Genomic DNA, 25484 nt, shown 5'->3' on the forward strand with positions numbered 1-25484 from the left:
TCCAGTCTGTCTATCTGCTCCATTAAATGCTACTGTCCTCCTCACACCATATATATGTGTATTGTTGCCTGGAGTTAATGAAACCACAACTACAGCAGAATCTTTCTATAACATAATATTTTTAAGAGCAAATATCTTTAGAGCAAAAAAATAAACTTGAAAAGTATCTTATTTGTAAGATGAGGAGAGTTCCATACCTACCATATCCCTGGGGAAAATGGGTATATGTTAAACTGTGTCTCTGCCAGGTATCAAAATTTAGCAGAGTGTGGACAAAGAATAAAGTTTCCAACTGGGGTCCCTTGACTTTGGAGGTGGTAGTTGGAGTGAAATGCATTTACAGACTTATATGTCATGCTGACGCATTAAACAAATGTGATATAATATTTACCCTAAATTTCACTTAAACTGTTAACAAACTCCCCTTCCAAATAAAATGAGCTGACATTGATTTGAAAGGCTTGCACATTCCAGTGCTCCATAAAGGCAGTCAACCTCAACCCATCAATAAACGTAGGGGGCTTCCCTGGTGGCGCAGTGGTTGAGAGTCCGCCTGCCGATGCAGGGGACACGGGTTCGTGCCCCGGTCCGAGAAGATCCCACATGCCGTGGAGCGGCTGGGCCCGTGAGCCATGGCCACTGAGCCAGCACATCCAGAGCCTGTGCTCTGCAACGGGAGAGGCCAAAAAAAAAAAAAAAAGAGATAAATGTAGGGCACTACGTATTCAAGATGATTATGTATCTTGGGTAATTTTCAAGCATATATGAGAAGACCATATTATTAATAAACTAAGCCAAAGATTTGTTTCTTTTTCAGTGAAAACAAATCATTTAAAGTTGTCAGTCCAAATGTGTTGGTTTCTTTGGTAGTTATTTTTCCCCTGAAGTATCCTCTGGGATTTTGTTGAATTTTACAACTATTTTATAGAGCTCTTGATAGAGAGTTTCCTAGAGATGGAAAATCTTTTAAGTTAATGAAACTGTACATTTTATGATTACGTATATTCAATCTAGGAAAATGAAAACATAAATATAACTTCAAACAAAAAATGTTTCTTTATTTGAAATTGAGAATTTGCACCAGACTTCTATGCAATGAAACACCTTAAATGCAGTGATTCTTTCACCTGATCCTCTCTTCATTTCCCATACATCTACTACACATTTCTACTTGGCCATTTCATAAGTACAGTATTTTCAAATCCCATCATTACTTTACCCATAAACTCATCCCTCCTGTGTTCCCACATCTGTATGTGACACCACCACTGAGCCATTTACTCAAGATTAATATTTATGAGTTATCCTTGTAATTTCCTCAGTTTTACATCCACACCCTGTTAATTACATTTCATTAATATTCCTAAATACACTAATACTGCCTGATTTTAGACTGCCTGGACTGTTACAGTAGTAACCAAGTTTGTCTCTTTTTGTTAATCTTATCCTTAAAAACCTGCTTACTCTCACTAAAATCTAGATTCGTTCATCACTCCCAGTGATCCCACACTGACTACAGGAAAAAAGCCCCCAACTCCTTAGGATGGTATTTAAGACCCTTCATAATCTGACCTCAGCCTCACACTCCTATCAATAAGAAGGTGTATGAAAAAAATAAATACTTTACAATTGCACTAAAAGTTTCCCCCTTCAACTGATTCTTTCTCTTTTCTTTTAGAGGCAGACTTCTTAAGAGTTGCCTGTATTTACTGTCTTCATTATTTCATGTTCTATTTACTTCTTGAAGCCCTCCAGTGTGCTCCTATTTCTCCACTATTAATCTTTCCACAAAGTGTCTTATTAGTGACCTCAATGTTTGTCCAGTTAATAGTTTTAGTCTTCTTTGCACTAGACAGCCCTATTACATATGACAGAATTGACTTCTCTCATGAACACTCCTTCGGATTCTGAGAAACCACCTATTTCTGGTTCTTCTCCTACTTCTCTAGCTGCTCTTTTAAAATTCTCCTTTGCAGACTCATTATCTTTTAGCTGGCCCTTAAATGTTGGCGTTCTTCAGGGACTTCTTGTCCCTCTTCTCACTTTTGCCTTGGGCAATCTCATAAACTCCCTGAGTTCAGTTAGAAGCAGATGACTCACAATGTTATATCTCCAGTGCAGATCTTTTCTCTGAATTCCACAACTGTATACAGTCATCCCTCAGTATCCGCAGCGGAATGGTTCCAGGATGCCCTGCAGATGCCAAAATTCATGGATGCTCAAGTCCCTTACATGAAATTGTGTAGTAGCACTGGCTCTTGGTATCCGAGGGCTCCATTTCCAAGGATTCAACCAATGGCAATTTGATCCACAGTTAGTTGAATCCTTTAGTGTGTAACCTGTGGATACAGAGGGCCGACTGTATTCAGCTGTCTACTTGATAAGTATATATACACTTAAATATAGAATAGGCACTTACAAATAAAATATCCCAAACTGAACTTATCATTGTCTCTACCAAACAGCTCTTCCATCTATATTTCTTGGCACTAATTAGTGGTTGGCACTAATTATGTATCCAATATACCTAGCCAGAAATCTGGGCAAGATTCATGACTTCTCCTTTCTGACCTTTTGCATCCAGACAATTACTGAGTCCTGACAATATGAACTCCTGGATATACACCTAATATATTCTGTCCACTACATACATACAATCACCACCCTTATTTTCTCTTGCCAAGAACAGCACAATAGTCTAACATCTCCCTGCTTTCATCGTTTATTTCTTATGTTAATTCTCTATCCCATAGCATATTTAGTGCTCTTTCTCTTGAATTTTGAGGTACTGTTCTCTTTTGGTTATCCTCCCACCTTTGATTTTTTCTTCTTAGCTCCTTTGCTGGCTCCCTTCAGTCTCCTCATCAATTAATGCAGCACTCCTCAGTGTTCTGTCTGAAGCCTCTCTTTTTCATATTTCACTCTCTCCTTGAGTGGTCTCTTCTCTCTCATGGCTTCAAATAACAACTGGATGTTTTAACTATTAGAGTCATATCTGCAGGCCAGTTTTCTCCCCTGATATATACTTTGAGTTTATTCTGGACTTCTCTGCCTCTATGTCCCACAAAACTGAGCAATAGCTACATCCAATAGCAATATAAGCCACCTTTAGTGACTTTAAAAATGAAATACCTTGTCAAAATAAGATCTATACACACAGATCTCCTGATTCCTTTTCTCAGAATCTTTCATTGAGTGCATATCTGCTATACTGATTTACCATTTTTATGCTACCTTCAGTTTGGTTCTTTGATAATCCAGGCAAACAAAGTGATCGAATAGAGGTTTACTTAAATGACTGAATGAATATTTCTCCTTGATTTTTTTCCAAGGGTCCCTATATTTGTGCTTAGGCATGCCTTCAACTCTCAGGCAGGCATTTGACAACCCTGTCTCAGTTTTCACTTCCTACCTGTGTAGAACCCTAAGATCAGTCTGAGGTGAAACTTTTGAGTGTTTCCAGGTTTTCTTTGGGCACTTACAAAACCCTGCACATGTGAATTGACTTCTAAATTTTCAGAAAGTATGTTGCTTTTCAAAGCCCTTGATGGATAACTCATTCCCCAGGTATTTGTTTTAACTTTTGGCCAGTGACTGGTTTGTCCTAACTGATATCACTACTTCATATAGCTGCAGTATTAAACAATTGCTGCTGGTTGTTTTTGACAAGCACCCTGGGGAGAGGGCTTTTCAACCTGAGATGCAAGAAGGGGGAGATATGGGAACATATGTATAGGTACAGCTGATTCACTTTGTTGTAAAGCAGAAACTAACACACCATTGTAAAGCAATTATACTCCAATAAAGATGTTAAAAAAATATTACAGCCTCTATCGTGGTTAAGACCAGGGGCTCCTGAGACTTGGGTTCAAATCCCAGATCTGCCACTTACTTGTTATGTGACCTGGGTGCAGGGCGTTTGTTCTTTTACAGGTTCAGTACCCTTATCTGTAAATTGAAGAGAAAAGTACCTACCTCACAGGGTTATTGTGAGGATAAGAAATGAGTTATATAAACAAGATATATAGATGGTACTGTGAAATAAAATTCATATTTTATGGCAAGACAAGAAAAATTTAAATGTAAAAATTCTTCTCTGCCCTTTGGCCTCCGCTCTCCCCCTACTGTGCACTGTGTATCTGCATTATGCATCGACCAAGCCTCCCCTATCGAGAGGAAGACCTGCTCAACCATAAAGAGCATAATATTTTAAAGGACAAACAGGAATTCAACTCATCCAAGTTCAGAGAAATCAGTCCTCTGAAGGATAATCAAAGAACAGAATTAAATTTACCTCTCAGCTAATTTAATAGATTTTGATTTATTCTTTTCAAAAGCAGCTTCAATTTATCTGGTTCCTGTTTTAGCTTTGCTTTTATTCCCTTATCATAGTAAAGCGCTTTCAGTGAGTTATGTAACTTGAACAAGGTCCATTCCTTCGTTGAGTCTCCATATCCTTATGTGTTTAAATGGGAAAAAAATGGATTGAATGGGGGCTGAATTGACTTCTTGTTCTATGTATCTCAGTGGTTCAAAATAAGACTCAGTTTGTTGCTAGGTTCCTAACAACTTTATGCACAGTCAGAATGGATGGAAATTGGACTAATGGATATGGTTGAAGTCTGATTTCATAAAAGTTCCAAGTGTTTGCTGCCTTCAGCTGGGTGGTTCAATGTTCAAAAAGTTCGAGGACTTCGTGGCCAAATGGTGATGGCCATGGGCTTCTCCTTTTCCAGATTCTTGCTGAAACTGGTAATCTTGATTCCGGGCAGCTTTAAGAAGAGGAATGGCCCAGGCTGTCTTTATTTCAAACATTTGTTAGTATGATCAAATTATCTAAGTAACTTGCCCTATAGCACACCATTAGAAAATGGAGGAATTGAGGTTCAAACCCAAATTGTCTTGCCTGAGCTGTCCTCTACTTTCTCTGCAAGGGGGGCTCTCAGGACTGCCTTGAGGAGAATTAGGAGTTAACCATGCTTTTCCTTGGTGACCTTAACTCTTCCTTTTAGTGCCTCTAAACTTGACTTTGGAGACCTGATGCTGTCACGATCCTGATGTGTAGAACCGCCCATTTGGTACCCTTTGGTGGAGAAGTGCTTTGGAGCCAGGAGGATCCCCTTAGCACAGAAGGTCAGAGCTGGGGGTGAGAGGGATCAGCTGTTTGGTAGACTAGCACCCAAGCCACTGCACTTCACACCTCTATCTCCTGACTCAGGATCCTAGGTATCAAGCTTCACATCCCTCCTCAGCCTACTGTCCCTCATCTTGGGGCTTTCCCAGCTACTCCCATGTTTACCTAGTTCTGTGGGAAGTTGAATTAACAACCCACATTCTCTTGGAATAGAAACTATTGCTGGGTGAGTGTTAGGTACAAGGGTGGGATATTTATTCATCTAACTAAAAGGGTAGAGTTTTCCAAATTACCCAGTTGTCTTTTAGGTGGTAGCCTACTGATCATAGAATCAGCTCCCCTCTCCTGTGAGCACTGCAGCTGCTCTAATAGTCCTCCACCTAGTTTGGATGCTGATATTTTGGATGATAGAGGAGTTTAATGAATGGTTAGAAAAGCGGAGTGATATGCCTGTGTGAAAAGAAGTGGGGGAACCTTGTGGAATATTGCCTCAAGCAGGGCCTCCAGCTCATCTCTCCTCACCCCTGTCCACTGCACCTGGTCTTGGATGAGGAATGGCAATTACCATCGCCGCCATTCTTTGAAGGCCCTGTCTAAGCCAAGTACATGTCAAGTTTCTCTAATCTCTATTTAAATCCTGTAATGTAGCTATTTTATCCCAATTTCATACATGAGGTAACTGAGGCTCACAGAGTTTAATTGAGGCAGGACTAGGGATCTAGGAGGTGTTAAAAACACAGTTTGATTTGAATTTTGAACTCTTTAAGTGATCTAAACCAGCCTTTGGATAGATTCTCTCCTCCATCTGGGGTATCACCTAGGTTGGTGACTTAAAGTGTTGCTCAAGATGTGACTAAGTTTCAATTTATCTTCTCTATTTAAAAAATAATTTATTCTAGAGTAATAGCTATACTAGTCACATAAAACACTGCTTCAGGGCTTCCCTGGTGGCGCAGTGGTTGAGAGTCCGCCCGCCGATGCAGGGGACACGGGTTCGTGCCCTGGTCGGGGAAGATCCCACATGCCGCGGAGCGGCTGGTCCCGTGAGCCATGGCCGCTGAGCCTGCGCATCCGGAGCCTGTGCTCCGCAACGGGAGAGGCCACAACAGTGAGAGGCCCGCGTAACGCAAAAAAAAAAAATAACAACAAAAAATAACACAGTAGGAAAATGACCCATGATTTTAAATAAGCAGGTCACAGAAAAATGACCAATAAACATGAAAATATATGATTAATCTCAGTCATGATTTACTATGAACTAAAATAACTATGCAAAATAATTTGTTACATATAAAATTGGAAAGTATTTAAAAATGGGTGAGGATAAGCAGATTGAGGGTTCTTGAACACTTTCCGTGTGATATAAATCAGTGCAGCATTATCAAGATGTTAAATGCACATATTGTTTGACCTAGCAATTCTACTTTAGTGATTTATCCTAAATATATACAAATATATATATATATGTACACACACATATATATACACACATATACACATAAACACAAACATATTCACACACACAAACATACATTTTCATGAATTCACAAAGGTATTTGTATAAGAATATTCAGTGGAGTATATTCAAACAAAAGATAAACTATAAACAACTTAAATATCCATTAATAGAGCAATCAAATAATGTTTCAGCCAAACAATCAAATATTGTATATCCTTTGAACAGAAGGCAGTAATTTTGTGTACACTGCTATGGAATGATGCCTAGCTCTGTTACAGTGTGTATGGACTCTGTGTGTGTGTGTGTGTATGCATGTATGCATACAAGTGTGTACATGTGGAAACAAGATAAAAGTTACTGTTGCTTGAGTGTCTCAGCATTTGTGCTGCTTCTGCTGAATTAAGAAAATTCGGGTTCTAAGACAGTCTATTGTTACTTTCCCTGGACCTATGAGAGAGGATCAATCTGGCAAGGGGATGTTTCTAGCTTTTGCACTTTAAGTATGTGAAGAGAGAACATGGTTGGAGAGGCTAAAAGAGGAGGGAAGGGGTTTAAATGCAATTGATTAAGCCAACACTAAAGAATTGAGGGGCAGGTGGTAACAAGGAGGGAAAAATTTAAAGACTGATGAGCTTTGTTCACTTTTCAGGGTTTTCTGAGGATGTAGTCATGGAAATAGTTTTCAAAAATGAGGGAAATCAATAAAGGAAGGAAAGAAAGACAATTTGAAGAAGTATTTCTTGGAACTCTGTCCTTAGCACAGTGTTAAAGACACAAATAAAACACTCACTTTCATTAAATTAATTTTTGACTGCAGATCTATGTTCTTTTGATGGTAACACCTCTTTGAGATAGAAACATAGGAATACAAGGGGACACCCAATATGGTATGATGTATGTGTGTGTGTAAATACTTTAAGTATAAATCTTAAATATGAATCTAAATAAATGTATATCTCTATCTTCCTACCTTTATCTTTCTGTCCATCCTTCCATCCATCGTCCATCCACCCATCCATTTACTATGAACCAGGGGCTATTCTCCAAGCCCTTTACATGGAATTGACTCATTTGACCCTCATAAAACCTCTAGGAGGTTTTTAATTTCCCCATTGTTTAGGTGAGGAGACTGAGGTATAAAGTGGTTGATACTACTCTCAATATGCTACAGGAAGGTCTACCCAATATGTAAGCTTTTGACATCAAGAACATACAAGATTGTTCTGTAGTTTTCATTGTGTTAAGTTTGTCAAATTTGGCTATCTGTATAATGCTGACTTTATTAAAAACATGGAAGTTTGAATTAATTTTCTGTATTCTGCACCTGATTAAATAGCTTTGGAATTATCTGTGTTTTCTCTGTTTTCCAAAACTCATCTGAGAAATTATATGGGTGGGAAATGATTAGGAAGATTTTCTCTTTATAAAATATTTGCAGTTTCTTCCATGGATAGTGGTTAGTAGATTGCTTAGGTCTTATTTATCACTATGAATCAATTTTGGTAATTTATATTTTTCTAGAAAGTCATTTAATCCAGATTTTTAAAAAGTTTATTTGCATAAAATTTATGCCAGTTATTATGTTTTACTTAAAACAATATTTGTATCTAAAATTATTTTCCCTATGTAATTTGCAATTTGCTATATTTGTGATTTCTCAATTCTTTGCTGATTATGTTAGCTAATGATTTGTTTATCTTCTTGATTTTTCACAAATTCTTGGGAGTATTTAGTTGCTCTGCCATTTTTCAATGTTCAAAATGATTAATATCTGATTTATCATTATTAATCATTTCTTTCTGCTTTACTTTTGTTAACTTCATGGGGTTTTTTTTACAATTTTTTTTTTTTTTTTTTTTTTTTTTTTTTTGCGGTACGCGGGCCTCTCACTGTTGTGGCCTCTCCCGTTGCAGAGCACAGGCTCCGCACGTGCAGGCTCAGCGGCCATGGCTCACGGGCCCAGCCATTCCGCGGCATGTGGGATCTTCCCGGACTGGGGCACGAACCCATGTCCCCTGCATCGGCAGGCGGACTCTCAACCACTGTGCCGCCAGGGAAGCCCCTTCATGTTTTTTTAGTTATTAAATTTATTTAATTTTTATTCTTTCATACTTAATGGTCTAATTTTGTATAACAATGTAACTTCTTCTGACATGGCTTTGGTCAAATCCTGTGATACATATTCTTTTCATTATCTGCATTTTCCAGATGTTCTGCAATTTTACCTTCAGTTTCCTATGGGACATAAGAACCATATAGCAAAGAATTTGTATGCTTCTTGTTGCTTGTATTTCTATGTCAGTATATTTTGTCTGCTTTTATTTTTATTAAAACCTTCTAGTTTTATAGCTCTGTACTTGAATAAGCTGATCTGCACATTTTCTACTTTGGGAACTTTTTCAAGCTTTTGTTCATATCTTAATACGGGATACATTAAAGAAGAGTTTATTCTCTAACGACACAGGATCACTGTGGCTGCTATATGGAAAACTGGCTGAAGTAAGGCAAGGGTAAAACCAGGGCGACAAGCAATGAGCCTGTGAAGTAATCCAAGTAAGATAATATGATGACAAAGACCAGGGTGTTGTGGTGGAGATGGTGAGAAGTGGTTTATTTCTGGACAGACTGTATTTTGAAGGTGGAGCTAATAGGATTTATATATTGATCGGATGTAGAATCATAAAGAGAGGGGAAACAAGAAGAGGATACCCAGGTATTTGGTCTGAGTAACTGAAAGAAAGGAGTTGTCATCAACTGAGATGGGGAATGTTTAAACAAGAACAGATTTAAAATGAAAGTTTAGTAGCTCAGTTTTGGACTTGTTAGGTTTAGTATTTCCATCAACCATATGAGTGAAGATGTTAAGTTAAAAATGTGTTACAGAAAGCTAGATTTCCAAAGAGAGGTTTGGACTGGAGATAGACATTTGTGAGTCGTCAGTGTATAGATGGTATTAAGGATGAGCTAACCAAAGTAATGAGTACATATATAATAGAAGTCCAGGAAAGAAGTCCAGGAAAAGAGGAAAGAGCAAATACACTGTCAGTTTGCAGCTAGGTAAAAGTGGTATCCTGAAGGCCAAGTGGAAAATGAATTTCGGTGAAGAGGGAGTGGTCACCTGTGTCAAGTGCTCTGTAGGTCAAATAATATGAGAAATTATTATTATATTTGGAACCAAAAACTTCCTTGGTGACCTTGATCAGTGCAGTTTCAGAGATGTGATAGGGGCAGGCCTGACTGGCTCAGGTTCAAGAGAAGTTAGGAGCAGATTCTGGTGACAGTGAGTCTAGACAATTTCTTTTATAAATTTGCAGTAAAAAAAGGTGAGCCATATAATGGATCAAGTGGTATGTGGAGTCAAGAGAAAGCTTTTCAAAGGGAAGTAGTCCTTCCTCTGTTGTATATTATTTATGGTCTTTGATCAGGTAATGTGTTCTCAGAGGACCTTATCTATAAATGTCTTTCTTCACCCAGGAATATATTTCTCCTTTTTTTGGTTATTTGTCATTTTGAAATAAGCAAATCAACTAGAGTGAATGTCATGTCGCTTTCCCTGTATCTCATTGGTTTTTTATTTTGAGATTTCCTGTTCATTTTTTTTCTGCTCAATTAGCCTTGGTCAACAGTTACAAATCTGATTTCACCTTCCACTATGTACTCCAAGCTATATTACCTCTACAACTTTTCTACAGATTTCAGGAGAAAAATGCCAAAAAATAAAGGAAGAATTCCCATGTAGTCTCTCTTTTGACTGTATCTCCCCTTCCACTGTTGGATTTAGAAAGGACACTCACTACAGATATTCAATTTCTTATTGAATCTGTCTGTACCTCTGGACCTCATTATTCTAAATGATGAATTGCTTATTAGAATTTTCAGGAACCAAGTTATCTTGTTTTTAGAGAATTCCCTATCCACTAGAGGTTGTAAAGACATTTATCTGTCCTTGTTTTCTTTTTTGAGTTGGTCTAATTCCATTAAAATTGTTTAATGTGGTAAAAATAAATATATAACATTAAATTTATCATTTTAACCATTTTAGGTGTACAGTTCAGTGACACTAAGTACATTCACACTGTTGTGCGACTGTTACTACTATCCATCTTCAGAACATTTTCATCTTCCCAAACTGAAACTCAGTACCCATTTAACAACAACTCCCTATTTGCCCCTTCACAAACACTGGCAACCACCATTCTACTTTCTGCATCTAAATTTGACTACTCCAGGTACTTCATATAGGAAGAATCATATAATACTTGTCCTTTTGTGTCTGGCTTATTTCACTTAGTGTAATGTCTTCAAGGTTTATCCACATTGTAGCAGATGTCAGAAATTTGTTGTTTTTAAGGCTGAATAATATTTCATTGTGTCTTATACCATATTTTGTTTATCTGTTCATCCATCAGTGGTCACCTGGGTTTTTTCTACCCTTTGGCTATTGTGAATAATGCTGTTATGAACACAGGTGTACAAATAATTGTGTGAGTGTCGCCTTTCAGTTCTTTGGGGTATATACCCAAAGGTAGAATTGCTGGATCATATGGTAATTCTATCTTTAATGTTGTGAAGTGCTTCCAGACTGTTTTCTACAGTCTCAGTTCTTGCTGTGCGTCAGAATCACCTCTTGAGCTTTAAAAAACACACTTCCTTAATCTCCGCTCCTGGAGATTCTGATTCACTAGGTGTGAGGATACATCTGACTCCTGTTTCTTTTTATAATTCATATTTTAAAAAGTACTAGTGATGAGTTATTAAGAGGTAGTTTGTAAAGAGTGAAAATAAAAAAACATGGAGGAAAAAGTAAAAGTCTCCCATTAACATTTGAAGTCTATCTTTACATTCACATGTCTACACACACTCACAGACACATGCACTTTTTTGTATTTTTAAGAAAATAAATGTGATCATACCATACACAGTTTCTACAGTATACATCATTATCTTAATTTATTTTGAATATCTTTTTATTTCCATCCACTTAGATCTGGTTCAGTCTTTTTCAACAGATGCAAAATATTCCATGGTATAGATGCTTTATACTTATTTAACCATATACCTACTGGCAAACATTTAGGTTTTTCCTTTCTTCTATTAAAATTAGTATTTAACATACCTAAATACATAATTTTGAATTTAGGTATACAAGATTTACTAAATTTGGAACAGCTTGATTAAAGAGAGTGAACATTTTCTGTGTTCATGGATATTTCCTGACTGCCCTTCAAAAAGGCAGTGTCAATTTTTAAAAATAATGTTTTGGAAGTATAATTGATTTACAGTGTTGTGTTACTTTCAGGTGTACAGCACAGTGACTCAGTTATACATACATATATATCTATCTTTTCAGAATCATTTTCCTTGTAGGTTATTACAAAATATTGAGTATAGTTCCCTGTGCTATACAGTAGGTCCTTGTTAATTATCTATTTTATATATAATAGTGTGTATATGTAATCCCAAACTCCTAATTTATCCCTCCCCCCTCCCTTTCCAAAAAGGCAGTATCAATTTAAACTCTTATCATTAGTGCATGAGTGTGACTTTCCTCCTCTCTCCCCCATATTGGATATTTGCCTCTGGACTGTGGACTTCTCAAATGTTTCTCAGACTTTTTCTCCATCCTTTGGTTGTAGGGGATAGCGAGAGTGGGCTTGAGCTGAATATTTCCCTTCCCCCCAGGTAAGTTAGGCTCTTATAATACCCTAGCAGGTTAGGCTCTGGTTAACTATTTTCCCCTGAGGGCTGGCCTTGGGAGATATATTTCAAAATGGTTCCTTTTCCTCTGCCCCTGATGGAAGCAGGAGAGAATTTTTTCCTGACATTTATTGTGGGAATCTGGCCAAGTCCATGGAGGTAAACCTCACAAAATTGTGGGGACCACCTTATGCAAGGGTCCCCCCTGGATTCTTTAACTGTCAGAGTTTCCACACTGAGCCTCCAACAATTTGTCAGTTACAGTTAGGATTTTCTGCCCCTGCTCTGGTTCCTCTGAAGGTTTCTAAACATGTGTCTCTGCTCTTTTAAGCCAGGACTCCCTGTATTCACCTGTCTCTCCCCAATCTCGGGAGCAGTGATTTGTGCTATGTCCTCCCCCTGTCTTATGGATCTTAGAAGAGTTACTGATTTTTTAGTCTGTTCAGCTTTTTACCTGTTAGGATAGAATGGTGACTTCCAAGATCCCTACATGTAGAACTGGATAATCTTCATATTTTATGTTTGAGGAGTAGCCACTTCCTAGTTTAATTGAGGTTGGACTTTTACTTTTTCAGCTTTATTCTTTTCCCCACATCATTCTGTTTCAAATAGGAGATGCTATAAATACACTTTTACCATGCAGTATTTTAGAAGTCTCACAAAGTGTCCTTTAAAAAGTGGGCAGTACAGAGTGGATATAACTTTGAATGAAAATGCTCTTATGGTTTTTTTTTTTTGTTGTTGTTGTTGTTTTTTTGTGGTACGCGGGCCTCTCACTGTTGTGGCCTCTCCCGTTGTGGAGCACAGGCTCCGGACACGCAGGCCCAGCAGCCATGGTTCACAGGCCCAGCCGCTCTGAGGCATGTGGGATCCTCCCGGACCGGGGCTTGAACCCGTGTCCTCCGCATCAGCAGGCAGACGCTCAACCACTGCGCCACCAGGGAAGCCCGCTCTTATGGTTTTAACAGTCATCTTTCTGTGCTAGTTTATTCTAGTCAATAAACATTTATTGAACAGATATTCTAGTGCTAAACCCTACCTTAAATTCTCACTAGTTAGAGTGATGAGTTTGTCTGTGCCCCTGAGTAGTTATTGTTAAATAAGGGTTAGAAAAGTATGCCTGAAGATTTTACATAAATTAAGTGTGTCATGTGAGGCAAGTCATGATACATGTGGGCACAAAAAGGAAAGAGGATCTTCATCACATAGCAAGCCACCTGGTAACTATTTTAAAATGTTGAATTAAGTACAAAGCACGATTGGAATCCTATTTGATAGAAGGTATGAAGAACGATTATATTACTGACAATTATAGGTGGGGATTGAGGATGATCATGGGTTCTAGGTAGATTTACCATAAACAAAGATGTGATCGTATGACATCATGAGGGCATATTCAGGGAAAAGTCAGATTGGTCTGAACCTAAGGTATGTGTAGAGGAGAAGTGAGAGATAAGACTGGGGTAGTTACTAAGGATCAGCAGTATTGCTCTGATCCTACTTTGCTGCAAATCCATTAACCTCTATGAAATGTTACGGTTGTACCACAAAGGAAATGGGGCACCTACTCAGATATAATATGTAATCATCCACTACTGCTGATACCAATCACTGAAAAGCTATAATGACAGAAGACAGTGGTACTGATGTATGTTTAAACCAAACTGAGCCTAATAATCTCAGATCTGGACTTTCTCCTCTACACAGGCTAGGAAAATTCTAAGACATCACCATGGCTCTTTTCATGCCTGTTGTAAGGGCAGATGCCCAGAATTCACTTTAGTTAGGTACCCAACACCGAGTACACTGCCTTTTATACACCACACCTTTGAGAATATGTCTCTAATGGACCTTGGTGTCAGTCAACATGACCTGTTTGAGAACATTAGCTTGCTTCTGGCCCACCACCTGCTGAGGATGAGTCCAAGAAGAAATTGTCATCCCTGCATGAACAGTGCTAGACCTTCACCCTTTACCCAGTAGGTACAGTTAGAGCACAGCAAGAGATCTGCATCCCTACTTCCTTTCTACTTTTTAGGTGTCACTCAGAAGACACAACATAAGATAAATCAGGAAAACTGAATATTTCATATATGCCACAATAAATCGGGTGATTTTTATGGACAGAAGGAAATTGGCACTGGATGCCATGGGGAGAAGAAGCTTTTAATACTGCATGCACTGCTGTTTTAATCAAACTGAAGTTGTAATTTATGTTTAGGAACTATAAATATAACATTCTAGTTAATGTTGATTTGCATTTGGTTTCTGAGCAAATAGAGCAGAATTATAGGAAACTGTAAAAAAAAAATCTCTGCGTTTTACATGCTAAGAAGGATTTTAATCGACTGTATGCTAAGATTAGTGGTTAACTATTATTGGCATAGGTTAAAATGTAAAACCCTGAAATTTCAGAAGTGGTGTAGTATTTGTATTTGGGATGTTTTCAGATGCTGAAAATCTAGTCTATTAAGTTATATAACTTCTTCCACACCAAAGCAATATTAAGAGACCAATTGATGATAATATATAATAGATGCTTCGAGCTTAGTCATCAGAGTAAAATTTACCCAGCAAGCTAAATAAAAACATCTTGCTGTAATACAAATTACTCAGGGCATTTTGGGGACTTAGGAGGATTTGGGAGATACAGTCAAGTAATAGGTTAATTAGTCCTTGTACCTTAATTAGTGATTAGTCCTTGTACCTTAAAGTCACCAACTCACCACCTAGGCAATGCATAATTGAACCAGCAAAGTTGTAAAGAATGTTTGACATAGGTTATCATTGAATAAAGTGCTCAGATTTTTATAGTATATGTGTATTCAAAATTTCAGATTGTGGATTTTTACTCTGACATGTTATTCTCAGCTTATGAGGTCAAATTATTTGGGAAACTTCCCAAACTGAAACTCTGTACCCATTTAACAACAACTCCCCATTTGCCCCTTCACAGACACTGGCAACCACCATTCTACTTTCTGTGTCTAAATTTGACTACTCCAGGTACTTCATATAAGAGGAATCATACAATACTTCTCCTTTTGTGTCTGGCTTATTTCACTTAGTGTAATGTCTTCAAGGTTTATCCACATTGTAGCAGATGTCAGAAATTTGTTATTAAGGCTGAATAATATTTCATTGTGTCTTATACCATATTTTGTTTATCTGTTCATCCATCAATGGACACTTGGGTTTTTCCTACCCTTTGGCTATTATGAATAATGCTGTTATGAGCACAGGTGTACAAATATCTGTTTGAGTGTCTGCTTTCAATTCTTTAGGGTATATACCCAAAGGTAGAATTGCTGGATCATATGGTAATTCTATCTTTAATGTTGTGAAGTGCTTCCAGACTGTTTTCTACAGTCTCAGTTCTTGCTGTGCATCAGAATCACCTCTTGAGTTTTAAAAATAACACTTGCTCAATCCCCTCCCCGGAGACTCTGATTCACTAGATGTGAGGATACATCTGACTTCTGTTTCTTCTTCAAGTTTATATTTTAAAAAGTACTAGTGATAAGTTATTAAGAGGTAGTTTTTAAAGAGTGAAAATGAAAGAATATGGAGCAAAAAGTTCAAGTCTCCTGTTAACATTTGGAGTGTATCTTTACATATACATGTGTGTACATGCACTCACAGAGACAAACACACATGTACTTTTTTGTATTTAAGAAAAAAATAAATGTGATCACCCCTTACACAGTTTCTACAGCTTTCAACTTGTCTCAACAGTGAGATAAAAAATAATTGGCAGACAGTTTATGGTTTAATACAGATAAGAGAGAGGGATTTGTCAATAATGTCAGTTTCCTAAGAAATGGTGTAGGGATTCGATACAATGTTCAGATTGAGAGTGTGGCTGCAAATATGCAAAGAGGACAAAGTATTTCTGTTCTTTCTCTCTGTAAGTTACAAGCAAGATCATATCTTGGCAGTCAGAGGGGAGGTACAACATTGAATGCTTGTTGAGTAAAGTTTTGTTATAGCTGTTGTGGGTAAAGGGAGCTTGAGTTTACAGAATGAAATAGGATTGCTATTAGTGTTGTGAGCCCGTTCACTGTCTGGGCTTTTGATTTATAGTGGAATGTATCTGCCATGTTGTTGGACTTTGCTCAGTAGTACTGTGCTTTGTGGGTGAGGTCACAGAGAAAGTAGATAATTTAGTTCTTTCAGGGATTGTTTTTTACTATGTATTTAAAGGGCAAGAGTGACCGTTCACTTTAGAGTATTGGTGAGAACATTATTGACATGAAGAACAACAAAATTGAAAGAATATATAGGAGTGAAGAGTACAAGTTATGATGCACTAGAATTCCCAGTCAAAGAGCCTAGAAGCCTGAATCTTAGAAGTTTGTATTCATGGTTATTAAAGAAAGCCAAAATTTGGCAGAAGTTACGATTGAGAGAAAAAGTCTTTGAATAGTTAGGGAAAATACTTGAGAGGTTCATAAACCTCTCAGGTTTATGTGACATGGAGAAGGAGATACAGTCAATTGGCTTCGATTCTAATCTTTGGGTATTTTTAATGAGGTTTTAAAGGAGCCATCTGTAAGTAAGAAAGGGCAACAAGGAAGGTGCAACTTAACTTTCTAAGTTAATGGTTTATAGAGTATCAACAATACATGAATTATGAAAGGACTGAGCAAAAATAACGTTCTGAGAGGAAAGCCAGATTTCAGTGAAGGAGATTGAAGGATGTTTAGAGAAGAAATTGAGTACATAAGAAAGTTGGATGATATGGGGATTCTGTACTGTTTTACTTACTATAGTTTTATTGTATGTTTTTTATTTTGCTTGGCCCACTCTTTCCTCCTTATATTTAATTTTTACAATCCTTTCTTCTCATGCAGTATCTTACTAATAAATGTTAGAATTGTTGGCCATGAAGTTATTTTAATTTAGTTCTCCTATTTTAACTCCCATGGCCAATCAGATTTTGATGCTTGTTGACTCTAAGCTTGGTATTTTTCTGAATTTTTATTGAAAATTTAAAAATCCAATTGTAGAAAATTTTCCCAGAATATATGACGTTTTTAGTTTGCTCCATTCTATTTTCTTTGTTGATATATGCTTTCTTTTTTTCATACATTATGCTAAGTATGAATTGTTAGCCTCCTCCCTATTGTTTAGCTTTATTATGGAAAAATTTCTTTTTCTTACATATTCATTTATTCAGCAAATATACACTGATCCACTACCATGTGACAGGCAATGTTCTAGGTGCTGGGGATAGAGTGGTGTGTGAGAGAGGAAGGGTTTTCTTTCTTTTTTTTTTGACATTTATTGTGGTTTATTTTATTTTTTAATACATGTTTGCTTTTTTTAACATCTTTATTGGAGTGTAATTGTTTTACAATGGGGTGTTAGTTCCTGCTGTATAACAAAGTGAATCAGCTATACATATACATATATCCCCATATTTCCTCCCTCTTGCATCTCCCTATAAATTTTTCTTCTATGAGTTTTGTTGCTTCAGTGGGACTTGGTGGAGGTGAAAGTGTGAGCTCAATCAACCACTTTCAACCATAAGTCTTGCTCTTTTACTCTTTAGTGAAGTATAGGAACTGGATCAGGAGAGAGAATCCAGTACTACTATAACACTGAAACAAAGTATAATGATACTATAATGAGAGTCAGAGCAAGTCAGATGAATACCTGATACTATAATGATACCATAATTCTTTGATACCTTTTGGGAATTATGACAATTTTCCTCCTTTGTTTAACTCAGTCTTACAAAAGCATTAAATCCAGAAGTATATAAAATATGCAAATGTCTTGCATAGTAAAATATTTAGTTGTTTTACATGATTCCAAAAAATCAAGGTAATAAAAGGTCAGACAAACATATTTTTATCATAAGAAGGTAAATGTGATTTGATAGATATCACTATTTTTTGCTGATATAACTTGTGGTTGGAGTGAAAAAAGTTTTCTGAGAGAAAGTTAGGGAAGTATTCATTTGTATTTAGAATTCTACACACATGAGAGGGAAACTTGGTGGAGATAGTTTCAATAAGAATAAAATATAAAGCAAGACTGATTTTGGTGTTTGAGGATACAAAAATGGAAATTTCTTTATGGTCACAGATGTCAAAATATTCTGTGAAATATAATACACTAATGATGGGAGATATCTACTGAAGCATTTATCAGCTAAGAGAGGGTCAGATAATTGAATTATTGACTTGTTCAAAAGGTAATAAAAATGGAATTTCACCATCCAAGTCTGAATTCTGACCAAGAAGTACAGCTTAGATATTTGGAAATAACAAAAATAAAGCATTATTTTATTATGTTTTATGACATTAAATGAAGGAGGGCAACCAGCTATTGCTGGATTTACTCACATATTTTAGAAATTTTTATTGAGCAATTACTCTATGATAGGCAATGTTCTAGGTGCTGGGGACATATTAGTGTCTAAAACAAAGAAGAATTCCTGCCCTCTTGGCACTGAGGTTGTAAGTGGGGGCTCAATAAAAACACAAATAATTAAATAATTTAGCTGGTAAAATGGTGGCAAGTGCCATGGAGAAAAAATAAGACTGTAAAAGAGGAATGAGGAATACCAGATTGGAGACTATAATTATTAAAATGGTAATCAAGAAAAGCCTCAGAGACAAGGTGATTGTTTTTTTACTTTAACATTCATTTAATCAAACTAAAGGAAACACATATATTAAGAGAGTTTCACTAAGAGTAGTAGAGTAGGTAGGCTCACAGTTTCTCTCTAAAGTCAATAGCTCTTTGGCTTCACAGAAATGATGGGCAGGGCGGGGGGTGGTGTCGATGGATCCTAAACCAGGAGGACAGGTTGCCACATTAACAGCCCAAATGAGTTCTCGAGGAGTTTGGGGGGCTTCAAAATTTGTCCTCTTCATATGCTCATGTAAACAATCTCAAGGATTATGAGCTACAGTTCAACAAAGCCTCTGACAGAATTGGTTACCAGAGGTGGGCAAGCCTGGTTGGTCCTACAGAAGGAGCTGGCATCTGGACCAAGCTGGTCGTCCCTGACCCCAGGAAAGAGCTGCTCAGTTCTCTGAGCTTTTTTGCAGGGGCAAACGCCCTGGGAAACGCCCCCCTTGGTGGAGGTACAGGAAGTTACAGGCCACATATATTATGGGGAAAAGCACGGCTTGGTTTTCCAGGTTCATTACCTCTAGCTCTTGATCATCTCTCAGGGAAAGCATCTGGTATTTGCTCTTCCTGAAAACGGCTCTCCCATCCCTGTCCAAGGAGAACAGGCGCAGGTGGAACGCGAGCTTTCCCTGCCCGAGTAGGCTGACCCCGAAGCTGTGGTACTTTTTCCGTGCGCTGCACCGGAAAATGATGCGCTGGTTGGCGTAGCACAGCACCAGGTCCCAGCTGAAGTTGAAGCCTTCCCACCGCCAGCTGCACTGCTTGTCCCTGTGGAGCTGGCCCCCGCACCGCATGCTGTTCCCCTGGGGGTCAGACACGTAGACGTCCATGGGCCAGAGCTCTCTGGTCTGCTCAACGCAGAGGGGGCCAAGCCAATGCTCTTTGTACAGTGGACACAACCAAGAGGTAGGGATCAGCGCATCCTGGTGGATGACAAGTGCTGACGTCAGGTCGCAGATTATGTAGGCAAGCCGCAGCTGCTGGAACACTGGCACGAAGGCTCTGCCCTGCTCGGTCTCCAGGAAAGGGGTGCCCTCCGAATCCCACCTGTAACTGGCAAACCATGAGTTGGTGTCAGGCAATAGGGCCCTGCGCAGGCCCCTCCATGTCGGCTGCAGCTGCAAGAACATCCACATTTTCAGCATGGTGTACACGTCCATCTCCACCCCCATCACCAAGAGCTGTGAAGAGGCAACGACCTCTCTCATGAGATCCAGGCTGACTTCTCGCAATAGCCCCTCACTACACTGGGTCATCATGTTGTCCAGCAGCCATTGAAGACACATGATCCTGATGTTCTGGAGTCCGTAGCTTTCAGCAGAGTAGTAGTAGCTGCACACGGTCTGGGCACTGACAGTCTCCTTCATGACCTCCCCGCACCGCTGAATCACCTTGTCCAGCTGCAGCATGCTGGCTGTGGCCAGGATGGCGATGACTCGACCGGGTGGGATGAAAATGGAGCCTCGGTACAGGTAACCTAAAGCCTCGTGCAGTGCCTCGCGATCAATGTTCTCGTCAGGCATCTGCATCTCTATAGTAACCATGTTTGTCTCCCGCCAAGCACCACTGAACATGCTAGCAAAGTACCCTGACTGGCACAAGTGGACCCTATGCAAGTTCCACTCCTCCCCCAGTGCGCAGATCCGCACGTCGCTCTCTTCTCCTCTCAGGAAGAGTGCCTCATAAACGGACCATGAACGATCTTTAGCATGTTTCCGGCGGGGCTCTTTTGTGAGCGGCTCCCCTGGGCCTGTCTTCCGCTTGCGGCTCCCCTGACTGGCGGCGGGTCTGGCCTCTTCACTCTCGTTCCCTTCCTCTCTCTCTGCCACTACTGCCTCCTCAGCCTCCTCCTCCCCGCCACTGGCACCTGGCTCCTCTGGGGCACGCCCCCACCAGTGCCATGGCATCCGACTACTTCGTGCTCCCATGGCCTATACCTCAGTGGTGCAGTGAACAAGCTTCCTCTCCAGGCGCCGTTGCCGCGGGCACGAGCTCAGCCCAGAGTGCTGCTGGGTACAGATGACGTTTGCTCTAACGGCCTCTCGAGAGGACGCCACGCTAAGCCACACCCACTAGGCCCCACCCCGCCGGATAAGGGCACTCCGTACCAGGGATTCCACTCTGTTTATCTTTCCCTCCTGGGATGATTGCTCTCAGGCTCCCTTCATAGGATGATGGTGGAACAGAGGCCTTTGTGTGCAAATTTTACCCATTAATTTCAAGAACACAATTCACTCTTGCCCATCTAAAACAGTTAGTGATTATTCCTTTATGGAGAATTACATCTTGGTACCAGCTCTGTCCTCTAGGCACCTTAATTGCCATAATTAACTTATTTATTTATTTATTTATTTTTAATTTAATTAAAAATAAATAAATAAATAAATATCCCTATCCCACCCCTCTAGATGGACACAAAGCACCCAGCTGATCTCCCTGTGCTGTGTGGCTGCTTCTCACTAGCTATCTATTTTACATTTGGTAGTGTATATATGCAAGTAAGACATTTCTGAGTATCTAAACTCTTTATAGGAGTTGAAGGCTCTATATGCAGATAAATTATCAAGGTCAAAAACAATATCCAATTTTACCCTTGAGAAGCTGTAGAATATTACAGAAAAACCAGGAGACTGGGGATGAACACCTACTTCTCCCTTTATTAAAAAGGGAAAAATGGTGGAATATGGAAAACAGAGATCAATAAGTGTGAGAACAATCTGTGGCAAGATTTCAGAATGAATTATTCAACATACATATGGGTAAGTGTAGCTAATCTACCATAGCAGTTAAGAGCATGGATGCTGCTGGCTGTCTGGGTTCTAACCCCTGCTCTAAAATGATGATAATAATAGTACCTGTCTTATAGGGTTGTTGTGAAGATTAAATGAATTAATATAAAATGCTTAAAATAGTGCCTTGTATATAGAAAGTGCTATGTACTTTTATATAATAATAACAATAATAATATATTTAGAAAGCACTTGGAGAAAGTGATGTTCACGAAAAATAAGTCTGGGCTAACTAAGAACAATTCATCCAAACTAGCTGTGCTTTCTTTTTAATAACATTATGAGTTTGTTAAAGAGGAAAATGCTAATTCACAGGGCATTTGACCAAATGCCTCATTTCATCCTAAGGCCTGGACCAATGGTAGAAGAAGTGGATATGGAGGTGGCCAGCAATCAGATGAAATGGAAGGAACATGGGTGTCTGAATCAGACAGATTTAGATTCAAAGCCTGAATCTGTAACTTCTCAGTAAAATGTTGAGTAAATTATATAAACTCTTTGACAGTCAACTCTATTGTGTGTAAAACGGGGAAAATCATATCTACCTTGCAGGACAATTGTATGGATCTGGTGTTTGTGGATGCTGCGTCAATTGGGATTTGGGGTGGGGTAATTGCAATAGCTCCTTTGATCCCTACATTGTTTTGATTGCAGGCTTTTTGTTACATCATCTGTACTGAATGACTTGACTTAGAAACGTGTACCTCATTATATATAATAATTTCTATTAATAAGTTATTTAGAAACCTTTTTTGAGTCTATTATCTGTGTAACTTTCCCTCTTTTCACCCAGAGATCTCTATACTGAAGTAAATCTAAAAAAGACACAGACCCTTTAACTGGTCACAATTCCCTGACTCTTTTTCTGGTGATAATAAAAAGACCATTTTACATAGAAATTACTCCAAGCAAATAATGTACGATAGTTGGATAATTATAGTGAGAAGCAAATTGAAAAGTCAGTTTTCATAATTAGTCTCTGATATGTTGTGGCTCAAAGATTTTCATGCAATAGTGAACTTTGTATGTGGCAAGACTTATTAAGTTGATATCCTCTTAATCAACATCATACATCAGGCGCTTTCAAATTAACACAAGTTGAAATAGTTCAAAGAAGCTTTTACATTTGATATCATTAATTTAATTGAATCTTTAAGTACTTATTACTAGGTCATAGATAAGATCATTTGTGCTTGGAATATGTAAGAGACAAGAGACATCTACTTGATATTTTTCAGTGCCATGACCTCCGATACATGCCAGCCATTGCTGGTCACCTATGATACCAGCAGGGCTATGACGGGGAGGAGTCCTCACTGTAGATTCAACATAGATAGTTTTCATTTGAATGTGTCATATATAACTTTGATACGGTCAGTCAAAAACATAGAACTCTAAAGAACTGTTACGAACGTTCAGATCTTTCAAGACTAAACTGAGCCTGCTGCTGAGAGGGAAAGGATAAATATTTTTGACCCCCTTTAGGCCTGGAATAGCCTCATTGTTTCTGTCTCCACTGTGTCCCAATAGGTACCTGTATATAGAGCAATTGAAGGAAAAGAAAGTTGGGCTCTGATTTCTTGGTGCAGATGTTCATACTTTGTCAATTTTTTCTATCCCTTACTTCTTCCATCGGTACTACCTCTATATAGTTATTATCCACGTCTGCCATGCCTTCACTCATCTTACCCTTCACATTCTCAACTACAGTCATACCAGTTAGCAGTTCTCAAAATAAACCACGTTCTTTCGTTCTGCTCCTCTGTTTATGCTGTTCAGTCTACCTGAAAGTCTCTCCCCTCTTCTTCCCCTTCTTCTCCTCCCCCTCCCTTTCCCCCTCCTCCTCCTGTCCCTTGCCCCTCCACTCCCCCTCCCCTCCTTCTCTTGCTACCCTTCCTAAAGGTAGCTTCATGATTTGGCACAAGCATCCTCTCCTCTGGGGAAGTTTCTTGACACTACCTGGTCCAGCCTGAGTTTGGTGTCCCTCTCTCATTCACAGGAATGAGAACATCTGTCTGTCCTAATCATCATATTGCACACTAAATATTTTCATTCACACATAAAGCATCCTAGGACTTGTACCAATTCTTAAATACCATGTCATTCCACCACAAAAATATGTACTCTCTGACACGAGGAAAACAGCTAAATCAAGAAGGGTATACTGGGCAGATGGCTAGACTGACTTACTAGCTAAGCAATGTGTCCCTTTACATAAGCTTTGCAATATATTAAGTCAAATCCTGGCTTCAGCAAAATTATACACATGATAGATACAAGGAAGGATAGTAATAAGGCTTTTTGGTTGATAAACTATGTAATTTTGAGCTACAATATTGAAGTAACCTCTCCACTTGGAACAGGGCAAAGGGAGTAAACAGGATAACAGAAGGTTTGGAGAGAAAATAAGTAAAAGCAACCTTAGGAGAAAAAAAAAGAATCTACAGCCAGGTGTTGAAACAAGTAATACACATCTGCACATCCATTTATAAATGATTGTATAAATAAAATGAAGAAAACTACTCTTGATACCCTATGAGTGGTATGTCATCGTGCTCAGGAATTCGTGGCAGGCACACCACTGTTGTCAGCTACTGGAGTCCTTTTCAGAAACAGTATTGAATCTCTCATTTCCACAGGCTCACGTTCATTGGAGGACCAGGGATATTTCTGTTCCGGCTGCCGGACTCTGGCTTTGTTCAGAATAAGAAGTATAGGGGAAATTGGAGTTGCCTGAATTACTCTAAATGCTGTTGATGTTACAACCACATACAATTTCCCTCACAGCTGTGGGGAACTCAATCCTCTGGGAATTCCCTCTAGTGTGAGAAATATGCCTGTAAGGTAATAACATATGCAAAACTGAGTGAATTTTAACTGGGATTTCTGCCGACTAGGGGTCCCCAGGTTCTCTGGCCCTGTGCAGTTACCTTTTCCTTGAATATTTAAAAATGTTGCACTCACTTATGGAGGAAAACAAAGGCTCCATCCCACCCCTGATACCTCAGAGGGCTTACATAGATTGAATTCTTTGTCTTACCTGTATCTTGTTTCTTGTGGCTATTCCCTTCTATCCACTCTATATTGATCTAGACATGTAACCTGATTAGAATTGTAAGATTTAGCAACTTTAAAAAAAATCCAGTTAAATTTGAATTTCATCAAGTCAAATTTAAGTGAGCATCCTGTATTTGATCTGGCAACCCTGAACTTATCATCTTTTCCTTAATTTACCCAAAACACCTCTCTCTCAGAGGCAAGTGTGCCTAGGATATAGAAGATTCATGGGTAACAGAGGCAAAGTTACAAAAAGCAAAGAAGTTTACTTAAATAGGAATGTATAATTCTAGATTTTAAGTCCTGTGGTCATTCTCATCACAAGGACCCTTACACTGGTTGACTCTTCCTCAGGATTCCTGTCCTCCTGTCATGTTGCTAAACCCTCTCTGTCCCTCTTTCTCCTTTTGATTATTAGCACTTTCACCCTGTCATTTTTAAATTGTTCCAGAACAAAAGCAATCCCTCCCATTTTATTAAATGGGATGTTTTGGCTTTTTTTTTTTTTGCTGTACGCGGGCCTCTCACTGCTGTGGCCTCTCCCGTTGCGGAGCACAGGCTCCGGACACACAGGCTCCGCGGCCATGGCTCGCGGGCCCAGCCGCTCCGCGGCATGTGGGATCTTCCGGGATAGGGGCACGAACCCGTGTCCCCTGCATCGGCAGGCGGACTCTCAACCACTGCGCCACCAGGGAAGCCC

The 25484-nt window shown here is 38.9% G+C and overlaps 1 protein-coding gene and 1 long non-coding RNA gene across 3 annotated transcripts in view; one reads left to right on the forward strand and one right to left on the reverse strand.

The window, feature by feature from the left end:
• Positions 1–25484, forward strand: part of LOC308608749 — a 433619-nt gene that overhangs the window by 231098 nt on the left and 177037 nt on the right. The window lies entirely within an intron of this gene.
• Positions 18367–21301, reverse strand: LOC308609034 (germ cell-less protein-like 1). Its single transcript, XM_081222515.1, has one exon. It carries the CDS (start codon positions 20864–20866, stop codon positions 19331–19333), a length of 1536 nt encoding a protein of 511 aa, XP_081078641.1. The 5' UTR covers positions 20867–21301; the 3' UTR covers positions 18367–19330.

This window comes from Mesoplodon bidens (genome assembly GCF_964165515.1).
Source record: "Mesoplodon bidens genome assembly, chromosome: X".
NCBI lineage: Eukaryota > Metazoa > Chordata > Mammalia > Artiodactyla > Ziphiidae > Mesoplodon > Mesoplodon bidens.